This window comes from Drosophila melanogaster, chromosome 2R (assembly GCF_000001215.4).
Source record: "Drosophila melanogaster chromosome 2R".
Lineage (NCBI taxonomy): Eukaryota > Metazoa > Arthropoda > Insecta > Diptera > Drosophilidae > Drosophila > Drosophila melanogaster.
Genome location: NT_033778.4, coordinates 6,652,894 through 6,673,374, shown reverse-complemented (window position 1 = coordinate 6,673,374; position 20,481 = coordinate 6,652,894). Strand labels below are relative to the sequence as shown.

The following is a 20,481-nucleotide window of genomic DNA, read 5'->3' as shown; positions in this document are numbered from 1 at the left end:
ATTTGTCATATGTCAAAACATTTGCTCATCTGTATCGCAGTTTCTGTGTTTTCGCAGTGTTCGCCCATTAAAGCGAGAAGAGCAGCGCAAATCTAAGCAAAATATGCTTAGTGAGAACTGGATGCACTTGAAATATCAACTTTGGATGGCCCTGGACTGAACTCAGAGGGCTACAGGCTCGGCAGGTGGAATTTTAGACAGAGACAGTGAAAGAGACGTACGCGTACTGGTGCACCATTATCATCGTCAGCAATGCATCTGCCAGATGAATGCAGTTTTAAATTTAGAGCATGACTCACCTAGAAGCCAGTTAGAGAGTTCGCCCCCAACCGAATGTCCAAATATCTAAGCAGTCAGAGAGATGCCCTTTCCGCACCCGCGCTTCCAGTAAGCAGGGAAAACCGGGAGCCACCTAAATTCCAAGGGGTAAAGGTAACAATGTCTATTTCGTCGTGTTATCAGTTGGCTAATCTTAGAATTTTCTTTAGCAACGCGAGCCACTGGTCTTTTTCATCATGCGACTGAACCTAAAAGCCGTGCTGCTTGTCCTCACAGTGGCTGTGGTGGTAATCACTCTGGGCGTGTATATGCGCTGCGCCGCCTTCTCCTTTTCGCCGGACTTTGTGCGTCCTCTGGACCGGTCCGCAAGGCAGTCCTCCAGCGGAGGAGAAGCTACAGCGCTGCACGACATTGAGTGCTCCATTAACCAGGAGTACACCGTGCACTGCAAGCGAGACGAGAACGCCAACGAGGTTTACGTTCCGTTTTCCTTCCTGCGTAACTACTTCGACGTCAGTGGAGCAGTTTCCACCAACAGCAATGAGGTGGCCAAGTTCAACTGGGTGCACAGCACAGCCAAAGTTAACCTTCCCAGGGGAAAGTACGATGCGCGCGGCGTCTATATGTACTTTGAGAACTACAACGTGGAAGTGCGCGACCGGGTAAAGTGCATCAGTGCCGCGGAGGGCGTTCCAGTGAGCACGCAATGGGAGAAGCGTGGGTACTTTTACCCCACACAAATTGCCCAGTTCGCGTTGTCGCACTACAGCAAGAACCTCACAGAGCCGGCACCCAGGGTTCGCGTGTTGGAGGACGGCGACGGGAACCAGATGGAATGGAGTACGCCCAAGACCAGCAACATGACCCGCATCTGGCACCACAAGTTTAACACCAGTGTTGTCCAGTTCGAGACGGCACCTGGTTACGAAGGCGTCATCAGCATTGCTCTAAACCAGACATTGGATCTTCTGCTCAGCGTTGATCTGCTCCTGGTAACCAATAGCAGTAGTCTCATGATTACCGTTCAGAATCGGGACACCCGTCACAACTACAGCCTGCACTACATACCCGCAGATCTGCTGCTGAGCGTGCAGGATACAAACATCTACTACGGTCTGGGAGGCTCGGCACTGAACAAGTGGCGCCACATCACTCGAGACCTGCACATTGACCTTCAAAAGGGCATCATGGGTGACAAACGCTCGCCGCTAAAGATACGGCGCTCCGATCTGGAGGTAATATCTATTGGCTTTCTGGGCCTTGGCTTCTTCGACAATATCACCTTGTCCACCAGTGACCATCTGGCTCACTTCTACGACGCGGCTGAGTGGTTCGTCCACAACCAGGACCCCAAGACGGGTGGCTGGACCAATCCTGTGCGTCGCAGCCTCAACGGCTTTGCCGAATTGCGTCCGGGGTGGATATCAGCCATGGGCCAGGGACACGCTATTTCAGTGCTGGCACGAGCCTACTGGCACTCCGGCGGGGATGAACGCTACCTTCGAGCGGCCGCAGCCGGACTGCAGCCTTATAGGGTATACTCGCGCGATGGCGGCGTTCTGGCGCAGTTCATGGACAAGTTCTACTGGTGAGTATAAGATCGCCCTGTATACCAAACAGGAACAGCAACAATAGGAAAATTGTTTTTGAGAACCAAATTTATTCAATAATCGAAATTCTTTTTTCGGCTTTTACAGGTACGAGGAGTACCCCACCACGCCACCCTCTTATGTGCTAAACGGCTTTATCTATTCACTGCTGGGTCTCTACGATCTCAACAGCACTGCCCCGGGAAAAATCGCCCGCGAGGCTGGAAAGCTTTTCGCGCAGGGCATGCACTCCCTTAAAAAGATGCTGTTGCTATTTGACACTGGCTCCGGCACCAGCTACGACCTGCGCCATCTGAGCCTGGGCGTAGCTCCTAATCTGGCGCGCTGGGACTACCATGCAACGCACGTGAACCAGTTACTTCTGTTAGCCACCATCGACAGCGATCCATTAATTGCACAAACTGCGGAGCGCTGGAAGGGCTATATGTTTGGTCGTCGGGCCAAGCACAACTGAGAACTACGGAAACTGGCCGTCTATCGCCGTCGAAAAAGTGATATTTTTTAGGGCCTACGTATTGTGCTTAACCATTCAAAATGGTTGCACCAAACGCCGTGTCCTTTCCACAACCTCACACTCCTGATCTGGAAATAGTTTCGTGTTTCTATTCTGTTATTTCCGCCCACGTATGTGTGCTGAAATCCTTATTAAGCTTGTCTATCTGGGCGCCTAGTGTTAAGCTGTTGTACCTTTACCTTTGATTGCATTATCAGATGTTGGCCTCGTCTACGAAAATTTGTTAATTCCCCTAATGATAGATCAATTGTTTGCCCTAGATGCACGCGCGCCTTCTGGACAATACTTTAAATGAATATTTAACCGTTTTAGTTAGATTTTTTACTGTGCAAACTAAGTAGAGATTATAATTACACATCCCTGTATAAAGTAACATAGAGCTTAGCATACTAGATGTAGAACGTAGTTAGTATCTGGTAGATACAAACGTAGACTCTTGTATTTAGCCTCCCGTGTAGAGGCAATAGTAGCGCTCCCACTCAATACTAACTGCCCAAATAACGATGCACGATAATAACGACTTATATATGATAAGCCTGTAATGTAATGTATTGTAGTGTATGCCACTCGAGAATATCATGTACTTCTCGCCACTTAAACGATGCCATTCCAAACATAATTTTATTTTAACTCCTAGGTTTTCAACATCGCCGAGAGGCCGTCAATTAAGCAGAGAAATGTACCCTTTCGAAGTTAATCTTCGTATCATTTATGTGTGTCCCACTACTAATCCCAAAACGAGACTGTTAACGAAAATATTTGATTTTGAATATTATGTTAAGTGAACCAAATTAAAGTACTTAATTTTTGTTCTTTGTACTCGCGTATTATATCATTTGGTGTGTGGTCTGTACAGCTATCGTTTTGTGGACCGCTTACAGATATATTCTTTGTTCGTTTATACACAAACTGATAATCAATTTATTTACAATTTGGTTAATTGTACTAGCTAAGAGGTTTGACAACGCAATGTACACAACTTTAACTTAAATCACTAAAGAAAAAACATCTCCACAATTCTTCTGGTCAGGACCGATCCGAAGTAAGCACGTGGGAGCGGATTGAGGGCGGACCACTCCGTCGACGGACCTCCTGGATAAAAGCGTTTTCCATTTGATCGCAGATAAGGTCAAAAAATATGTTGGCGACGTTGCTGTGCAGGAGGGACTTGAACTCGAACGATACCTTGAAGTCCAGCACGCAGGAGTTAGGTATGTCCTTGAGGCCCGGCTTAAAAGACCACTCATTCAGGAGGTAGTTGAACAGACGTCCATCGTGGCACTCTGACTTAACCAAGCTGGGCGGCACCAGGGTCACCTGCGAGGTGTAGGCCTCGTTAAGCGGCGGAAAGCCAACAATGAGGTCCGCCTTGAAGCCCTCACTTCCCCGGCTGTGCACATCGGAGCGCTTCACATACGGCACGAACTTGTGGTAATTGCTGACGTCGGAAACCACGCTGTACATGTCCTGCATGGAGTAGCTACAGCAGATGGTACTTGAGAAATGATTTCACCAAGGGCGCTGACATTTCACTTACCCCACAAGCTCCTTTTTTGTGTACCAGCGGTGTTTTTTGCGGAAATCATTGAATGTTATGTAGGACCGGTGGGTGCTGCTGGAGAAGCTGCGCTGGTGTCCTCCACTGCAACAGGATAAGAGCAATCTGAGTGTCACGATCAATTTTGCTGCCGCAATGTTACGGTTTGGAGTCGGCCTCGGGTTATGTAATTTACATTTACCTGCTGACCTTGTTTCAATAAGGGGCCATAGGATTCTGACGTCCAGGGCTTTCAGTGTGCTACCCTTTAGCATTTTAGGCAAAGCTGGAGCGTTGGGATGCGGATGCGGAATAGGTATGTAGGTAGATATCAGCCCGTATCTGAAGTATCGCACAAAATGTGTCGTCAATACAGCTATTTTTTAGCTAGATTACCTATTCTCAGCATTACTGTTCTTAGACCGATTACCACTGCTAACGTTTATTAGATTTTACACAACTTGTTTGATTCGTAATACAAACACCTAGACTTTGAAAGCAAATGAGTTTTATAAGAAAAATGTGTCTTTACGTGTTTAATGAAAGCAATAATAATAATAAATGTAATAAATGTTAATAAATGTAGCAGCACTATCAGAAACAAATACAGCTGACACGAGCGTTGCCAGACCGCCGATTATTAGAAACCATTGCTGAAAAACTGAAATCTTTTAAGAACAATGAAACAACTTCCTTCTTTTCTTAACTAATAATTTACTATTTATCTTCACATGATCGTGCACAGCGAGCGTTCCTCTCCTTGCGGCGCCGCCTGTCCAGAGAGCTCTTTTTGCTTAAGCTCAAGATAGGTATTCTCGTTTCGCTTCTCCATCCAGTCCGGCAGAGGAGCAGCCCAATCCAGCGGTGGCTTCTTACGCTTCTGCCAAGTGTCGTTGGCAAAGTGGGCGCGCAGGCGGATCCTTCGGCGCTCCTCCTCGCTTTTAATCACCGCTTTGCCGGCAGCCACATCGTTCCCGTTGGACTGCTGATATCGTTCGCAGTTACGGTAATCAGTTAGCCATTGGGAGCAATCTGTGTCCTTGCCAAATATAAAGTACTGGTGGAAGCGCGCCTTAAAACTCGTGCAGTCGTCGTACTCCTCCTTGTACAGATGACAGGGTCGGATCTGTAAAGGGGATTCCTGAGTCTCGGATCTGTTAACGTAGCTGGATACTTACTGCCCATGCGTCATCTAGTGATTCCTTTGATTTGTCCGATTTTGAGTCAGCATTATCCGATTTTGTGGCCATTTCAATTACATAAAATCAATCATTAGCCCGCACAGCTGATTTTGTTTATGCCGCTGGCTCGCGGCGTTGCCATATCACCCCGATTGAAACTAGTCGGTTACTTTCAAATGTTTCATTTAATACCAAATAATTGCACAATTAATCATTAAAAATGTTTAGCAACTGGCGTTGCCGGCAACTATTTCGATTTTACTCGTATCCATGTAAAGTGTGTAATATGCGATCACTATGAAAAAGGTGTTTTATGTTTCCCTTTGTCACACTTAATTAAGCATTTCAAAGTGTCTTTCAAGCGTTTTCGGCATATTACAACAGAACTTATAAAATTAAAATAACTTTTACGTGTATACTTAGTTTTAGAGCTAAGACCCGATGGCAAATTACAACTAAATCGTAGTCAAAATTTACAATACGCTGCATATAAAGTGTTTCCACGGTCTTTTAACAAGCTACTCATAATTCTAGAATCGCTATTTTCAATCGCATTTTTTGTACAGAGCTGAGAACTGGGCGCGAATTAAATCACCGATCATGGGGTCAACTAAGCATATAAATATATATGTTTGTCTACATGGGCGTGGGGAAGTATCATTACGCGTTATGGTTTACGCTGTGGGATGTTACGTCTAATGTTATTCTGTAGTTTGACTTTAAGACCTATGAACTGTAGAAAATGACCGCACAGGACCCCCAAACCCGTGTAGATGTGGATGTGGGTAGCCGTGGGTCTGTTCTCGTTTGATCTCAGGGCAGAACGCTCTCCAGTTGGAGCAGCTGCAGCAGCTGCCGATGACAGCCGCCCGACAGTTAGTACTTGTTGTGCTGTGCCAGAAGCTGCATGTCCGTCAGATACTTGATGATGTGCACCTTCGCCTCTGCCTTTTGTCGCACGCCCAGCGTGTTGAGCATGTCCGTGACTACCATGCCGAACGACTGGTCCTCGGCGCTGACCGCCTGCGAGACGTTGTTTTGGAAAATCTTGATGGTGTTGAGCATGTTGTCGCTGTGCTCCTCCTCACTGCGCTCTCGCTTGAGCGGCGGCTCGTAGAAGTATGGCTTTTGGTCCTTGCCCACGGCAGTGGCCAGCTGTGCATCGCTGGTGACAGTAATTTCTGCAAGAGACCGAAGTATTTAGCAGGGATCTCTGGTGCTGAAATGCTGGTTCACCTACCATGCGGATGGGTCAGTGCCTGGGCCGAGGTTGTGGCGCTGCCGTTGAAGGGCTGTGCAAATATATCCACGACGGTCTGTTGCTGCGCCTGCTGCTGCTGCGACGGATCGGCCACCTGGTTGGCGCTTTGACTCCCATTGGCGCACTTGCCGAGCAGCGACTCTCGATACTGGCGGATGGAGTCAACCAGGAATTGCATCTGCTTGAAGTAACGCCAGCGCGATTCCTGACATAGTTTCATCTCGCGGGCGAACTTGTCGCGCAGACTCTTCCAGCGCTTCGTACATTTTTGTTCTAAAATGAAAAAGAGTTGTTGGTTTATGATTATTAAATGTCCATATTTAATAGTTATTAAACTAATGTTGCCTTTATGTATGCATTGTCTATTAACCCACATTTAATATATGTATGATCCAAAATAAAGAAGCCTTAAGTTCTGAAAACTCAATCTACTATTTTATTGCTTGGTTGGTAGATTTTAAAAAGGTCGCATAAGCTCATATTTCGTCTGAAATTTGCGTCACATTTTTTTGAGAAATTACTGACTGCCTTTCTAATGACTCACTTAAAAAATAATAAAAAAAATGTTTTTAGTAAGCCGAAAATATGTATCACATGTTTCCAAAAGTCCATCAGCTAACTTAAACAATATTTTACATCGGCTAAACGGATGAGCTGGCTGACTCAATATAGATTGTTTACTCTAGCAACGAGATGCAATGTTCAAACTCATCATACACTTTCCTAAACTACCACTTAAAGAAAAAAACGTTTGCGAAGAAAAGGGCATCTGACTATTATTGCCTTCTCCCTTGGTTTTAAAATAGGCTGCAATGTGAACTGATTGGATTTTCGGGCGACCTTCGCCTTCCTTATGATCCTAGTGCGAAAAGTTAAATTTATCAACATTCTTCGTGAGCTGCAAATCCTCCAAATAAATGAAGTGATAGAAATAAATAAAAAAAAAAAGACTGTGCCTATAATTAGGTGCGTCACTGTACATATGTATGTACATATATCAGCATATCATACGTACATAAATGTACAGTTTGTCAAGAAACTGTTTACACACTGTAAAATAAGTTTAATTTTTGACTTTAAAGCTAAAAATAAAGGGTTTTTTATGCTTAATTAAACGCAATTTTTTTTATAAAATATAATTAAACAATATTTATTTTACTTATAAATCAAAAAACAAATTAAAAATATTAAATATACAAGAAAATAAACAACAAATTCCAAGTTTACACACTTTTGAGACTGTCAAGAAACTCTTTACACAAAACACTAAATCGAAGTTTAATCCTAAATTTTTTAATTATTTTATTAAAATTTTAAAAGTTTTGGTATGTAGTATGTTCCCCATTGGCTTTAGCTACAAGTTGAAGCCTTTTTTTCATGGATTGGACAAGTTTTTGCAGGTCATATTCAAACGGGATCTTTTCACACTCTTCGACTATTACAGTCATAAGCTGTTGTTGTGTTTTAGGTCCCTTTTTGCCACCTTCTTCTTTAAGTAGGTCCACAAATTTTCAATGGGGTTCAGATCAGGACTCTGAGGGGGCGTATAGATCACTTTACCACAGTTATTAAGGCGCCAGGTGCGTACATTGCACTCTTTATGTTTCTGATCATGTCCTGGTAAAACTTAAAATTTGGCTTGTTGTTGCTAACCAGACTAATTTTTTCTACACTGGCCTTCAAATTTGTTTTCTAACATTTCTAGATATTGCACGGCATTTATTGTGCTCTCAATTAAGGCTAGTTTTCCCACTCCACGGCTGGTGATACAGCCCCACACCATCAGTGACATTTTTCCAAATTTTATCGTTGGAATGATATTTTGTTTTTCTAGCGCACTCAACGGTTTGCGCCATACTCTGCTTGGCCCGTCGTTATAAAAGAGCATCATTTTTGTTTCGTCACAAAATATGACGTCATCCCAGTACTCTTCCGCATGATCCATCATTCACAGGGAATGAATGACGCTTTTCAATATTGATCTCTGATAGCAAAGGCTTTTTTCTTGCAACTCTTGAAGAGTACCTATGGCGTAGGATGACTTGGCGCACAGTTTCGTGTGACACAGTTAGGTGACATTCTTCCCTGATATCCTGAGCAAGTGATCTGACCGAGATTCAGGGGTTCGCAATCACTTTTCGCATGATAAGGCGGTCTACTCGCTTGTTAATTTTGGTTTTCCGCCCACCACCACTCTTAGGTTCAAGCCTGCCCTCTTTTTCCGAGCCTTTTAAAACATTGTAGACGGTCTTACGGGATACAGGAAACATTTATACTAATTCTGGAAAAGATTTTCCCAACTGGTGGTTATAGTTTATTAATTGGGTAACTTCAAAAGTTAATCTCTTTCCAGGCATTTTATTAAATTTAATAATTCGCTTTAAGCACGTTTGATCAGCAAAATTTCACAAGCAAAGTCAACAAATTTCAATAGAAGCGTTGTAAAAAGCAATGCAAAGCCAAAAATAACGGAAAAATCGAGTTCGTTCTAAGAAAAAGAACAAAACAAAGTAGGAAAACAAAATGTGTAAAGAGTTTCTTGACAGTCTCAAAAGTGTGTAAACTTGGAATTTGTTGTTTATTTTCTTGTATATTTAATATTTTTAATTTGTTTTTTGATTTATAAGTAAAATAAATATTGTTTAATTATATTTTATAAAAAAAATTGCGTTTAATTAAGCAAAAAACCCTTTATTTTTAGCTTTAAAGTCAAAAATTCAACTTATTTCACAGTGTGTAAACAGTTTCTTGACAAACTGTATGTATTTTATTTTATAGGGTAACCCGTCAAATGCTTGATAAAGTATACCTCTATAAATGAAAAGAAAAAAGAAACCAGATTCGTAAGTAAATGAAATGTTTCTGAAAATATTACAAATCTAATATAAACTAAAATCTTGTTTCTGTTACATTGAATAAATGCTTTTTTCTCGAAGACCTGTTCATAACAACCGGTGCAAGCACACCTGCGCAGCTGTGCGTGGCGGTTCTCCACAGAAGGTTCTTCAAGAAGCTCTGGACTAGTGTAGTCCGGAACTGTGCAGAAACTAGAACTATGCCATCAAACCCACCCAAAGAAGCATCAAATCGGGAACCAAAACAAACCGTTGGCAGCAGCAGCGTCGGTGGCAGAAGGAAGGCAGCGGACAGCAGCTTCCCAGCGCCAGCAGAGACGTTGACGTGACGGTGGCTGTGACGTCGCCGACTCCCGCTGCCCGCTGCCAGGAGACGGAAACCTGTGGCATTGCTGCTGGCTCCACTTGACTGCAACTCCAGCTTTCCAGCCACCTACTTGCATAATCGAAAGCGGATGAGGTGCAGCGATTTGGCCGAAAATTTAAGGTTCGATCAACGGCCGTCGAGGGGGTGGGGTGAACGGTACATTTTGTTGGTATACTCATGAAAACGAAACGAAAGCTGCCTGGTCGGTCTCCGGTATGTACAGTGGGACTCTGAAGTGTTGACACAGCTGTTCTAATTTGTGCTTATCTATTGACCTTTCCAAAGCCCTATATTTTAATTTTCCGAATTCTCATCCTATTCAATATTAAAATAAAATCCATAGTTTCGTCTAAAGAACTGAGCAACTTATTTATTTTACTAATAAATACGTATTTATAACCCGTGCCAAACTGTTTTCTGCCACTGTATGCTGTATGCATGTATACGTGTGTGAGCAGCGCACATCGCAGTCGCAGTGTACGAAAATAAACGCTGGCGCAAGCAGAATGGCTGCGGAGCGAGCGAGACAACTACTGCGACGCGACGGCAAAGTACAGCAACTTCAAAAATATCGACTGAGCACAGTCTGCACACCGACAGAGCAAGCAGGGCCGCAGTCCGAGCGCCCGAAAGGGGCGCTCATTTTAGAGCAGATCTTTACAGATAGAAATTAACCTAGGTTTAATTACTAATGAACTGTATTCTAAATGCAACCATATAAATGCAGTAAAAAAAGTTCGCATAAAATGCAATTTATGAGCGGTGCAGCCCGCGCCCACCCTCACACGTATAGATCCCCCCCTGCCATTTCCTAACCATCAGCCAGCTACTGCGCCGCGTCGCCGTTCACTTTTGCGTCGTTTTCTGTCGTCGTCGTCGACTGACTTGTCCCGCCCCTTCGACCTGCGCCCGCACAGAATTAATCAATTGGCTGGGGCTGGTTGGGGCACGGACCGAAGACGGCTGACAGAAAGCAGAAAACCCGTAGCCAAAACCAGCCGAATTTCACTTACCAGGCACACCGAGCGTTTCGGCGATTTGTTTCCAGGTCTGGGCCTTGCGCACAAAGTGCTTGTAATTGTAGTGCGACCTGTCGTATATCACTGGGTTCAGCTTGACAGCCTCGATGAGATTGAGATCAAACTGCTGCTCAAGATTGGCATCCAGCTTGTCCATCTCAATGGCCGCCGTGAGGGTATGCACTGAGGGGACAAGACGGGGAAACAAGAGTTACAAATTTAGCGGGGACGAGACGGACGTGGACTGGGTCGGATCCCAGTTCCAAACTGGGCACACGGGCTCCCGCAGCCGACGACACTCACTTTGCTTCTTACGTTTGCTAATTGTTGTTAAGTATTTGGCGCGAACGCACGCTCTGTTTGTTTTTATTTTGATTGGTTTCTTCTACGAGGAAGGAACGTCGACGTTTTAATTTTATTTCTCAGTCGCGTCTCTGCCAACGGTAACGGTACGTCCCAGCTCAGTCGCGTCTCTGCCAATTAGGGGTGGGAAAACGCCGATGAAGGGGTCATCAGCGCATCGATAATTTTAAAACTCTCATACAATAACAATATGTTATGGCGACTATCGATGTTTCTGATATATCACAACAGCTGCGTAAAGCGTCAAAAGGCTTAAAGTTTTACCATGTTAAGATTTAAGATGTTAAGATCATAATTCGTTCCGAGTTTAGCTCGTTTAAAGAAGGAAGCGTACGACTATCGATAGACGGAGGGCCACCCTTATTTTAGAGGCGCCACCTTTAGGAAATGTGCGGCACCTTTGGCCAGTTGGTATATTGTAACGGTTCGTCTGCGGTCACACTGTTTCTGATTAGACCAAATGAAACAAATGGCGGCACAAAAAGCCTGGACGGATGAGGAGCGTCTGGAGCTGGCGGCCCAGCTGGACGCGGAACTGGATGCGTTTATCGATGGCCTGGAGAAGAAACGTTACGAGGAGGGCTGGCCGGAGGACCGCTGGCAGGAGGAGATGGACAAGCACCCGTTCTTCATGAAACGTGCTCCTCAGCCAGGGGATGACGTGCATCCGATGTTCGAGGGTCTGCAGAAGCTCAAGTACGATCCGGAGGAGAACACGCGCGACGAGCTGGCGCTCAACTACAAGGAGGATGGCAACTTTTACATGAAGCACAAGAAGTTCCGCATGGCAATCTACAGCTTTACCGAGGGCATCAAGACCAAGACGGACAATCCCGACGTGCTAGCCGTTCTCTACAACAACCGCTCGGCGGCTCACTTCTTCATCAAGAACTACAGATCCTCGCTGAGCGACGCCCAGCGAGCTCTGTTCTACAAGCCAGACTACACAAAGGCCCGCTGGCGGTCGGCACAGTGTGCGTACGAGCTGGAGAGGTTCGATCTGTGCACCCAGATGTGCGAGGAGCTGCTCGAGGTGGACGTCGACAACGAGGTGGCCATCGCGCTGCTGCACAAGAACAAGATGAAGAAGGTTAGAATACGTGATCCAACTGGATAGGAACCCACATTAAACAAGTTATTTCCGTAGCTCGAGATAGAACGCAATCAGCGCAAGGAAGCTGCCGAGGCAAAGCGACGGCTTACACGCTTCCACAGACTCCGCGACGCCATCGAGCAGCGCGCCATTAAGTTTGACGATCAAAAAGTTGGCAAAAAGGACGTCCTCAGTGAGGAGCTCCTTTATCCAAAGTTTCTGCCTTTGGAGGACCATCCGGTGCACCTAGACGAGGACGGCAGCACTCTGATCTGGCCGGCTGCGTTCTCCTACCCCGAGTTCCTGTACAGCGACTTTTATCAGCAGCTGCCGGAGACCACCACCATGCGGGATTGCCTGGCGACGCTGCTCACCGAAAAGCTGCCATACGACAAGGCACACAACTACCGCCTGGGTAACGTGCACGTTTACTACGAGAACCGCAAGGTGGGCTGTGTCCACAAGGTGGACGAGGAGAAGCAGCTGGCCGAGATAATCGCCGAAAAGGGGTTTTTCGTTTCCGGTGGCGCTCTGCTCTTCTATGTGGTGCACAAGGATTCGCGAGTGGAACAGGAGTTTATAAACGAACGGCGACGACCCATGGTTTACAGTTAAGACAGTGAGCAAATAAAGTGATTCCTTCTTGAAAACAAACAAACACCTTTTCATTTGCTTGTAAAGTTTACTTCATTTTTGTGGCATATTTTATTTGTAAGCTTATGGTTTAGTCACGGTACAGTTCAGCATTGGTTATGCTATCTTGAAGCATTTTATTGTAAGTTTAACTAATCTCTGATATGTTATGCGAAGCCGAAAAGCGTAGTTCAGGCTACGCCGCCAAAAAATATCTGATGCGGCGTAAGCCCATTTTGGTAGACGATTAATCATCTGTAGAATTGAAAATTGTTTAGCTAAATTTAGTTTTTCTTTAACAACAAGGCGCCTAAATGAGTCAACAATGTGGTTTTTGGTTTAATACGTATAAAAGCGTTTTTGTAAATTTTCATAATTGAGCATATTCTTAGACATTCATCGTTGGTTCACAACAGTAGTAATACTAGGGGACCCCCCAAGTGGATCCGGATATGGTTCGTTAAAATACATTTGACAAAGCAGGATGACCATACATATAAGGCTTAATACTAAGTGCATCGTGGGAAAGCGTATTATATACTCGGATAACATAATAATCAACTTGTCGAACTAATCAGATCACATTCACAAGAAACTACAACATAAATAGCGAAATGGTTAAAAAGCAGTTTGTGTCCACAGCGAAGTGTTAAACATGGTTACGGAAAACGGAGAATCCATTTTAGTGCTGCGGCGAAGGTGGATTTCTCTGGAGGACACTATTGAGTCTCATCTTCAGCGGCGAAAAGTCAATTTTCTTGAAGCGTGGTAGGGAGGCGAACTTTTTCATGGTGCCTCCCTCGGGCTGCAACTCATTGGACGTGGCCACAGACTGAATCATGGGTTCCAGACGCGCTGGTGCGGGCAACGCCTTGCTGGGCGAATGCCCGATTTTGGCCAGCGTCGCATACTTTTGCAAAAGACGACTAGCCTTTTCCGCCGCTTGAAAGCGATCCTCGTACTCCTTCTCCAGATTTGGCTGTACAAAGCATTCGTTCGCTACGGGAAGAGCAGATGCTTTCGCCTTGCAGGAATCCTCAGATGCTTGGCTATCATCAAACTTAAAGTCAATGTTCTTCAAAACGGTCAAGTGCAGCAGTTCGTCATCCACGCCTTCATTGTTATTGTTATTGTTGCTTTGGTGGGTATTGTTGCTATTGGTGCTGTTCGGACGCTTTACCGGATGGGTGACTGCATAAACACTGTCAGAAATTTTGTGGGCGGCAGTCTTTTTGGTTGAGCTTTTAGTCTTGGCTGATACTGATGCTGATGAGATGGTGGCCGCCTTGTGACGCTGCTCAATGATTTGCTGGGGCGAGGAAATGTAGAGGTTCTCCTTTCGTTCACGTCGCAACTTGGAACTGACTAAGTGCCTAAAACTAGGTCCATGTTCGGTGGGACTGCGTCGCTTTGACTTGAGTGTGTCGCAGCTGTTCGGATAATAGGAGGGTATCTTGTCGTCCACACTGATAATCGACTTTCTTGGTGTCTGGTAGTAGTTTTCCTCCTCTGGCTTCTGTTGCAAAGTTTTGTCCTTGGGCGTTCCCTTTTGCGGCAAGGCCGGCGCCAGGGGAGATTCGGTGGGTGTGCTTGTGCTCAGTCCAAAGCCGACAGGCTGCGCCTCCAGCTCCTGTGCGGCCTTCACAGCCAAAAGGTTCTCGTAGAGGTGTTCCGCAAATCCAGCTGCAGCCGCTCCGACGGTACTGTTCAGAGAGGTTCCATGCATGACTTCGTATATGTCACTCTCATTGGCGATCTGCGTCTTGGTGGGCTGGTCCTCCGTGTTACAGCTGCTGGTGGAGGAGCAGTAGGAGCCCGTGGAATATCCGGAGGATGTGGACACTGTACTGCCGCCTGGCTGTGGTGGCAAATCTTTTACCGTCGCCTTTAAAATGGGTGCCATTACACAGTATCCCGTAAGGTCTTCGTGCAGTATCTTATTTTTCTTTAGCTGATTACTCTGCGGAACAGCTCCATGCGATCCAATGAGATTGATGGTTGACGTGTTACAAGCGGAAAAGTTGAAGTTGTACGGAAGTTGCTCCGAAACATTCAGACTTTCCAAAGAGTCTGCTTTGCCCAATTGGCTAGATATTTGCGCAATAATCTCATTGCGAGAGATCGGCTCAATGACCGACTCATCCAGACTAATGTTTATCTCCATGCTCGACTCATGGTTCTGGGCCTCGAAGTATTCTCCAAAGGTGTCCAGCAGATTGAGTTTGGACAAGTCCGGACTTGAGAAGCTATTACGCTGAGACTTGTTCAACTGGGATGTGCGCTTTACCGGAAGCACAGGCTCCGGCGTGGGGGCATTCTCATACAGTGGCAGGACCTCATCGCTGGGTTCATTGGCCACCTCGCTGGTGCTGCCGGAACGCTTTTGACGTGAACTCCCGAACAGGTTGTCCAGCATGTTCTTGTATTTCTTCTTCTTGGCCAGCTCCGATTCGGGATTGGTGCTGGACCGCGCAATCTCGCCAAGCTGGGCGCACTCAAAAGTGTTTATTCGCTGACGGTAAGGATGTGCGGGCAGCGGTGGCGGTGAAGGAGTCTCCATGACTGACGGCTTCATCTCTTCGTAAATGCCGGATGCGATTGAGACGCGGGAGATGCGGCTGCCGTCAAAAATCTCCTCGTATATTTGCGAGACTCGCGGAGAGAGAGCGCTAGCGTCGAGGGTTTCCGGCAGGTTAGGCAGTGGGCCCAGACCTCCGGGACCCCTGCTCAGCCGGCGCTGTTCTAGAAAGACCTGGCGATAAAGTTCCAGATTCTTAATCGACTTCCGCATCCATTTCATGTGACGTCGGCAGGATGTCTCCGTTTCCAGGGCGAAATAGATGAAGCAGTCCCGCCGATTTTGCGTCCAAAACAGCCCGTACGAGTGCTGCTTCGTGCGCGAGGTAGCCAGGCTCAAGCTGACGCCCGGAACGTTTACGGAGACGCTAATGGGTTTAGCGGGGTGACACTCTTGGGAGTGAGACTCGGTCTCCATGGCCTGGAAACTGAGCCGCAGGAAGCAGGGCACACACTTAATGGCCTCTATTTTCACTTGGCAGCGGGTCCATGTCTTGTAACGCAGCGCCACTGGTCGCTTATCGTGTGTATCCAGCTTGGCGTCCATAGTCATGGAGATTTCGTTGTGGTCCATCTTGGGGCTACTGCTACGTGGTGGGGCGGATGGAGGTGCGGTGAATGAGTTGCGAGTGAAAAATAAAAAAGTAAACGATCTATATCCGCTACTTCGAGAATTACATCTTTTTTGCGACTGGGTGGAGCTCTTATCGGCTATTCTCTTATCGCACGTTTATCCTTCGTGTCCTCGTGACGTGACTGGCGTTGCCACCTGGCGGAATATCACAGAAATCGCGTTTCTAGAAGACCAACAAATGAATTTATAACTTCAATATACATCAATCAAACTTAAGGTGCTCAGCCTAAGCTACACAGCTCTTTTAAGTTCTTTATTTATACTTTTAAATGCTAAATGCTTACATGTTATTTGGACATCTTGAGTACTAGCTTAATAAGAAGGTAGTATCCAAGCAATTCTTATTTATAATCTCTTAACTAATTTACACAATCTTTTAAATTATTTTCAAGATCCATAACCAGGTCTAAAACCAAACAAATAAAAACTAAAATCCTATTTATACTTCGCTTTATAGCTATTTTAATATTTATTATTAAAAAACGCTAATGATGTTTTCAAAAATGTTAGGCATTTCCTTTTAGTATTTAAAATTCTACATCCGACATTGGGGTATATTTGACTTCTACTTGGCTGAGTATGAATTATGATTTGCAAAAGAAGTAAAAATTTAACTTTAAAATTAGGTATCTGTCTAACTGTTTTTGTCGTTTAAAACACAGGGTAGGTATGGTTTTCTTTCAATTTAAAAACATCGCTAGAAAACTGTTTCCAAAAAGTAAGCTGCATTTTTTGTTTTTAGTTTTGCTTTATACAGAAATTTTAATACTATACTTTTTTGATAAGCATCCACCAGCAAGAATACAGCAAGCTTTTATTTAATATTTTATTAACATAATTATTTAATATGAATGATTGGTAATATTTTGAAGTACTCTACTACATAGCAGTCGTAGGATTTGTTATTTTTCACATTATTTTTGTAGGTTTGTAATTATATTTTAAGGGATATCTTAATTTTACATTCCTAAAATAATTTGGTAACTTTTTGCGATAGTCGTGACACGAAATCGAGGGATGAAATTGCATGTGATGCAGCCCCTTGAGCAAACAGTGTTGGACAACAGCGCGCGGCATCGGCATTTTTTGGCGGCCATTACAACGAATGGAAAACTGTGAAGCGTTGCGCACAAATTAATGCATAAACAACAGACAAGCAAGTAGCACACGCTCTGCCGCCTGACAACCAAACCCACCGAAAGCACAATACACATCTCCGAAGATGTCTTCGAGCGCTGCCAGGGTCTACATCCAAGTCGAGACAGAGGCCGAGCAGAAGGAGCACCTGAAGCAGCAGAGACAGACCCTGAAACCCTTGCAGGGCAACGTAAACGATAAGGAGAACCTCACTGGTTCAGGGCGCGCCTCCATCGTGGATCAGCTGAGTCGTCTGAAGGCCGGCGTCCAAGTCGCGCCCAAGTACGGCAAGCGCAAATGCGTGGACACGGCGCCCGCGATTTCCACAAAGGATGCGGATACCCAGACTGATGCTGAGGCCGTTCCGCTTGGCAATGCTGACAAGCCCATCACGGCAGAGGATCTCACTAGCACAGCCGAACCCGGCGAGAACTACTACAAGCTGCTGGCCGAGCAGCGGCGACTGGCGCTGGAGGACTCGCTCACCGAAAACCGCCATCTGCACGAGCGCATCGAGGGGCTTGAGGAGGAGATGGACACTATGCGCCAGGAACTGGACGAGGCCAAGAATTTGGTGGAGGTCCTGAAGGAGATCTGCGAAGAGGACAACAGCGAGGTGGAGGAGGACGACACTACGGGTGACGAGGACAAGGTCAACGCCTAGGCTACACACCAATCACACGTTTTTTTTAGTCTAAGGTTTTACATTTAGTTGTAGTTAAATATCGCGTTTATATCCCTGTTCGTCGTCAGCCAACACAACGGCTGGTCTAATTGTACGCCAGCAATATATTTACTTGTTACACGCCAGTTATAATCCTAATAAAGTTTTACATTTGCACAATTGCACACAATATTTAATTCGTATTCCTGTATTTTATGTGCAACTTATATAAACCATTTCGCATCCATATGCTAGTTTAGATATGCTCTTTTCCTTTCATTAATTCTACATCAAAACAAATGTGTTTATTAGCTTACATCAATGCGGATGGATTTCAATGTGTGGGGAGCTAACGCAAAAATAAAATACTCAAGGTACAACATATTTTTGAGACAAATATTTATTGGATGTAAAACTGTGAACTGCTACTTAAGCCAATCTGTAATAACTTCCTCGCTGTGGAAGTTATCCACGTCAAACTGCAATAAAGGAAGAGAAAAAGGTAAGTTTGGGAAGAGATACAAAGAACTAGTAACTCACCACAACGCACTCTTCGTAGGTGGGTACGGTGCCCACGATGTCTACATCGTTTACCACAGCGTTTATGTAAGCGGCATCTGCCTCGGCTGCCGCTATCAACACCGCAGTCTCGGAATCATCGGTCTCAGCGACGTGTGCAGCATCAGTTGAGGTGGCGGGATTCTCCTGCTCCTCCACCAAACCGTGAGCCGACTTCATGTGCAGGCGCAGGGCGAAGAGACGTGCGTACTCAGCTCCACAAGTATTACAATAGAACTTCCCAGCTGCCTGGCTCTTCGAGGTGGCCGCACTCTTAATGTTCGGCGTACCAGAGCCGACACTTCCTTTGCTGCTGATCTCCTTATGGGTCTGCATGTGATTCTTGACGGCGTACATCGAAGAAAATGGGCGATTGCACACGGCACACCGGTAAGGCTTGGTGTGGGTGTTTTTGTGGGCGTACAGCTGCACGGAGGTCCGAAAAGTCTTGGGGCACGCATCGCATGAAAACTGTCGTTCGGAGCTGTGGATGCGCAGGTGGTGGGAGTACACTTGGTGCGATTTAAAGCTAAAATAATAAGTTATTTAAAACTGTAATTCTATGAAACTTGATTTTACCCACCGCTTGTTGCACACCGTGCACACATACGGCCGAATGTTGGTGTGGGTACGCAGATGAAGGGTCAGGGAATATGACACCCGAAATGTCTTGCCGCAGACCTCGCAGGCGTAAGGCTTTTCTCCGGTGTGGACCCGTTCGTGCTTGACTTTTTCAAAGGGGCGGGTGAACACCCTCTCGCAGTACTGGCAGGGAAACCCGGGTTTCTCCTTATCGAGACTAGTACGCTGGGCTAATTTACGGGAGGACTCGGAGTCGCGCGGTTTCTCATGGATTTTTTGGTGCATCTGATAGGTAACTTCGTTCTCAAACTTCCGGTTGCAAATGCTGCACATAATCTCACTAGATTCCTGTTGGTGCATCTGTTTGTGTACCGTCAGGAGGGTTTCATCGAAGCTGGTAAATAAGGAAATGATTCGTGGTATTTCTTTCTATTGCAGATATAAGCATACCTTTTGTTGCATATTTCGCAGTAGAACTGGTCCAGCTCGCTGTACTGCTGATGGGCGCCTATAGGAAGGGCGTCCTGAATGCTCTTGGGAGCTCGATTCTCATGAATGCGCATGTGGAATTTGAGAAACTTCTCCGAGCTAAAAACGGTGTTGCAGATTCCGCAGCTAATAACGGATGATGCGTCTCTCGGACCCGTCCTTGCACTGACACTGGCCAACTTTCGCCGGACGGGTGCTTTCGCATCGCCATCTTGTTGGCTGGACCCGCCGGATTCCGCCCGCGGACATATGTGCTCCTCAGCTTTATTTCGGTTCTCGAAAATGCTGTGGCAGTCGTAACAGAAGTAGCGATCGGAATTGCTAGGCTCGTTTTGGTCCTTCTCCGCCTTCACGTTGGCCGGAACTTCCTCCACCAGCTCCCAGAGGGGTACGTCTGCGTAGACAATGTCCTCTTCCCCGACCTCTTCCGAAATGCAATCTTCGGCGACCTCCTCGATGAAATCCAATTCCCCGCTAGCGCCGGTGCAGCAGCCGGCCTGCGGACCGTGGGCCCTGTCGTAAGACTCGGTGTCCTCGTATACATTGCCGCAGCTCTCGCAGTAGAGGAATTCCTGCTGCAAGGCGCCTCCGGATAAGTCTCCATCCTCCACGTGGAGGTTCGGGGTAGTCTCCTCGGCCTGGTTGGACGCTGCAAGTGCATGTTACTCGACGTTCATACCCACGGAATCAGTGCACTTACATGACATGGCATAATTTGCTCCAATCTTTATTTACAACAAATAATAATGGGCAGATCCACAGCAATAATAACAAATGGTTTTTGGAAATCGAAGCGTTGCCACAGGGCTGGGTAAGTATTTGCGTTTTAGCTGGGTGGCAAGGCTAACAATCAAAATTTAAAATGTTAATAACATTTATTTTAAAGACTAGAACATTGAACCAGTAATTACAAAATTATAAAAACTTTTGTCAGCAAAGTTAACTTTTATATTTTTTGTTTAACTGAGAGATTATGTTAGTCGATTCGTCTTTAATTTCTGGTAACAGATACACTGTTCAACAGTCAAAGATTGGGCACTATAACATTTTAAAGACGAATTGTCGTACTCAAAATATTGGCACCTCCACGGCGTTTCCAGTGTTGCTAAACACGGACATAAAGTAATG

The 20,481-nt window shown here is 45.6% G+C and overlaps 8 protein-coding genes and 1 long non-coding RNA gene across 18 annotated transcripts, besides 1 other annotated feature; 4 read left to right on the top strand and 5 right to left on the bottom strand.

Moving 5' to 3' along the window:
- The first annotated feature begins 2 nt into the window (after nt 1–2).
- Hsepi (Heparan sulfate C5-epimerase) lies at nt 3–3,221 on the top strand. 2 transcript variants are annotated; one of them, NM_001169591.2, is made up of 3 exons: nt 3–426; nt 489–1,867; nt 1,977–3,221. In NM_001169591.2, exons 1-3 carry the CDS (start codon nt 334–336, stop codon nt 2,341–2,343), a joined length of 1,839 nt encoding a protein of 612 aa, NP_001163062.1. In that variant the 5' UTR covers nt 3–333; the 3' UTR covers nt 2,344–3,221. The 2 variants fall into 2 exon arrangements, with proteins under 2 accessions (NP_001163062.1, NP_610249.2); NM_136405.4 differs by having other exon boundaries at nt 3–432.
- A 77-nt stretch (nt 3,222–3,298) lies between these two features.
- On the bottom strand, nt 3,299–4,351 carry CG9410 (uncharacterized protein). 3 transcript variants are annotated; one of them, NM_136377.5, is made up of 3 exons: nt 4,151–4,351; nt 3,941–4,045; nt 3,299–3,883 (listed from the first exon to the last, which is right to left on the bottom strand). In NM_136377.5, the coding sequence occupies exons 1-3, from the start codon at nt 4,213–4,215 to the stop codon at nt 3,430–3,432; spliced, it is 624 nt and encodes a 207-aa protein (NP_610221.1). In that variant the 5' UTR covers nt 4,216–4,351; the 3' UTR covers nt 3,299–3,429. The 3 variants fall into 3 exon arrangements, with proteins under 3 accessions (NP_610221.1, NP_001260731.1, NP_724484.1); NM_001273802.1 differs by having other exon boundaries at nt 4,143–4,285; NM_165481.5 differs by having other exon boundaries at nt 3,941–4,285.
- A 285-nt stretch (nt 4,352–4,636) lies between these two features.
- On the bottom strand, nt 4,637–5,225 carry CG15908 (uncharacterized protein). The gene is made up of 2 exons (NM_136376.3): nt 5,119–5,225; nt 4,637–5,066 (listed from the first exon to the last, which is right to left on the bottom strand). The coding sequence occupies exons 1-2, from the start codon at nt 5,188–5,190 to the stop codon at nt 4,668–4,670; spliced, it is 471 nt and encodes a 156-aa protein (NP_610220.1). The 5' UTR covers nt 5,191–5,225; the 3' UTR covers nt 4,637–4,667.
- A 64-nt stretch (nt 5,226–5,289) lies between these two features.
- On the bottom strand, nt 5,290–11,110 carry Adf1 (Adh transcription factor 1). 4 transcript variants are annotated; one of them, NM_165479.2, is made up of 4 exons: nt 10,939–11,110; nt 10,618–10,806; nt 6,362–6,655; nt 5,290–6,302 (listed from the first exon to the last, which is right to left on the bottom strand). In NM_165479.2, the coding sequence occupies exons 2-4, from the start codon at nt 10,778–10,780 to the stop codon at nt 5,998–6,000; spliced, it is 762 nt and encodes a 253-aa protein (NP_724481.1). In that variant the 5' UTR covers nt 10,781–10,806; nt 10,939–11,110; the 3' UTR covers nt 5,290–5,997. The 4 variants fall into 3 exon arrangements, with proteins under 4 accessions (NP_724481.1, NP_001260730.1, NP_995750.1 ...); NM_206028.2 differs by having other exon boundaries at nt 10,927–11,105; NM_165480.2 differs by having other exon boundaries at nt 10,618–11,105.
- Nucleotides 7,407–9,141: a mobile genetic element.
- lncRNA:CR45128 (long non-coding RNA:CR45128) lies at nt 9,180–9,980 on the top strand. The gene is made up of 2 exons (NR_124444.1): nt 9,180–9,225; nt 9,319–9,980. It is a non-coding gene; the product is annotated as a long non-coding RNA:CR45128 (long non-coding RNA).
- A 146-nt stretch (nt 11,111–11,256) lies between the features above and the next one.
- On the top strand, nt 11,257–12,730 carry Dpit47 (DNA polymerase interacting tpr containing protein of 47kD). Of its 2 annotated transcripts, none has more exons than NM_080367.3 (2): nt 11,257–12,076; nt 12,134–12,730. In NM_080367.3, exons 1-2 carry the CDS (start codon nt 11,447–11,449, stop codon nt 12,692–12,694), a joined length of 1,191 nt encoding a protein of 396 aa, NP_525106.2. In that variant the 5' UTR covers nt 11,257–11,446; the 3' UTR covers nt 12,695–12,730. The 2 variants fall into 2 exon arrangements, with proteins under 2 accessions (NP_525106.2, NP_001260729.1); NM_001273800.1 differs by having other exon boundaries at nt 11,390–12,076.
- Nucleotides 12,731–12,750: 20 nt separating this feature from the next.
- sced (scrambled) lies at nt 12,751–16,049 on the bottom strand. 2 transcript variants are annotated; one of them, NM_136375.2, is made up of 1 exon: nt 12,751–16,049. In NM_136375.2, the coding sequence occupies exon 1, from the start codon at nt 15,861–15,863 to the stop codon at nt 13,395–13,397; it is 2,469 nt and encodes an 822-aa protein (NP_610219.2). In that variant the 5' UTR covers nt 15,864–16,049; the 3' UTR covers nt 12,751–13,394. The 2 variants fall into 2 exon arrangements, with proteins under 2 accessions (NP_610219.2, NP_001260728.1); NM_001273799.1 differs by having other exon boundaries at nt 13,049–16,049.
- A 731-nt stretch (nt 16,050–16,780) lies between these two features.
- geminin lies at nt 16,781–17,912 on the top strand. Of its 2 annotated transcripts, NM_136374.4 has the most exons (2): nt 16,781–16,849; nt 16,921–17,912. In NM_136374.4, the coding sequence occupies exon 2, from the start codon at nt 17,146–17,148 to the stop codon at nt 17,722–17,724; it is 579 nt and encodes a 192-aa protein (NP_610218.1). In that variant the 5' UTR covers nt 16,781–16,849; nt 16,921–17,145; the 3' UTR covers nt 17,725–17,912. The 2 variants fall into 2 exon arrangements, with proteins under 2 accessions (NP_610218.1, NP_001260727.1); NM_001273798.1 differs by lacking the exon at nt 16,781–16,849 and having other exon boundaries at nt 16,974–17,912.
- Nucleotides 17,913–18,107: 195 nt separating this feature from the next.
- Nucleotides 18,108–20,158, bottom strand: Opbp (Optix-binding protein). Its single transcript, NM_165478.3, has 5 exons — nt 20,054–20,158; nt 19,315–20,002; nt 18,866–19,258; nt 18,265–18,811; nt 18,108–18,203 (listed from the first exon to the last, which is right to left on the bottom strand). Exons 1-5 carry the CDS (start codon nt 20,058–20,060, stop codon nt 18,150–18,152), a joined length of 1,689 nt encoding a protein of 562 aa, NP_724479.1. The 5' UTR covers nt 20,061–20,158; the 3' UTR covers nt 18,108–18,149.
- Nucleotides 20,159–20,481: the final 323 nt, after the last annotated feature.

Coding starts and splice junctions, on each gene's coding strand:
- Hsepi (NM_136405.4), top strand. CDS start 334: ATGTCCAAATATCTAAGCAGTCAGAGAGATGCCCTTTCCGCACCCGCG. Junction 433..488: donor CTAAATTCCAAGGGGTAAAG/GTAACAATGTCT, acceptor AATTTTCTTTAG/CAACGCGAGCCACTGGTCTT. Junction 1,868..1,976: donor TTCATGGACAAGTTCTACTG/GTGAGTATAAGA, acceptor CGGCTTTTACAG/GTACGAGGAGTACCCCACCA.
- CG9410 (NM_165481.5), bottom strand. CDS start 4,215: ATGCTAAAGGGTAGCACACTGAAAGCCCTGGACGTCAGAATCCTATGG. Junction 3,884..3,940: donor ACAAAAAAGGAGCTTGTGGG/GTAAGTGAAATG, acceptor CATCTGCTGTAG/CTACTCCATGCAGGACATGT.
- CG15908 (NM_136376.3), bottom strand. CDS start 5,190: ATGGCCACAAAATCGGATAATGCTGACTCAAAATCGGACAAATCAAAG. Junction 5,067..5,118: donor CACTAGATGACGCATGGGCA/GTAAGTATCCAG, acceptor TCCCCTTTACAG/ATCCGACCCTGTCATCTGTA.
- Adf1 (NM_206028.2), bottom strand. Junction 6,656..10,617: donor CGAAACGCTCGGTGTGCCTG/GTAAGTGAAATT, acceptor TTTTCATTTTAG/AACAAAAATGTACGAAGCGC. Junction 6,303..6,361: donor GGCACTGACCCATCCGCATG/GTAGGTGAACCA, acceptor GGTCTCTTGCAG/AAATTACTGTCACCAGCGAT.
- Dpit47 (NM_080367.3), top strand. CDS start 11,447: ATGAAACAAATGGCGGCACAAAAAGCCTGGACGGATGAGGAGCGTCTG. Junction 12,077..12,133: donor ACAAGAACAAGATGAAGAAG/GTTAGAATACGT, acceptor TTATTTCCGTAG/CTCGAGATAGAACGCAATCA.
- sced (NM_136375.2), bottom strand. CDS start 15,863: ATGGACCACAACGAAATCTCCATGACTATGGACGCCAAGCTGGATACA.
- geminin (NM_136374.4), top strand. CDS start 17,146: ATGTCTTCGAGCGCTGCCAGGGTCTACATCCAAGTCGAGACAGAGGCC.
- Opbp (NM_165478.3), bottom strand. Junction 19,259..19,314: donor TGCGAAATATGCAACAAAAG/GTATGCTTATAT, acceptor CTTATTTACCAG/CTTCGATGAAACCCTCCTGA. Junction 18,204..18,264: donor CCTACGAAGAGTGCGTTGTG/GTGAGTTACTAG, acceptor CCTTTATTGCAG/TTTGACGTGGATAACTTCCA.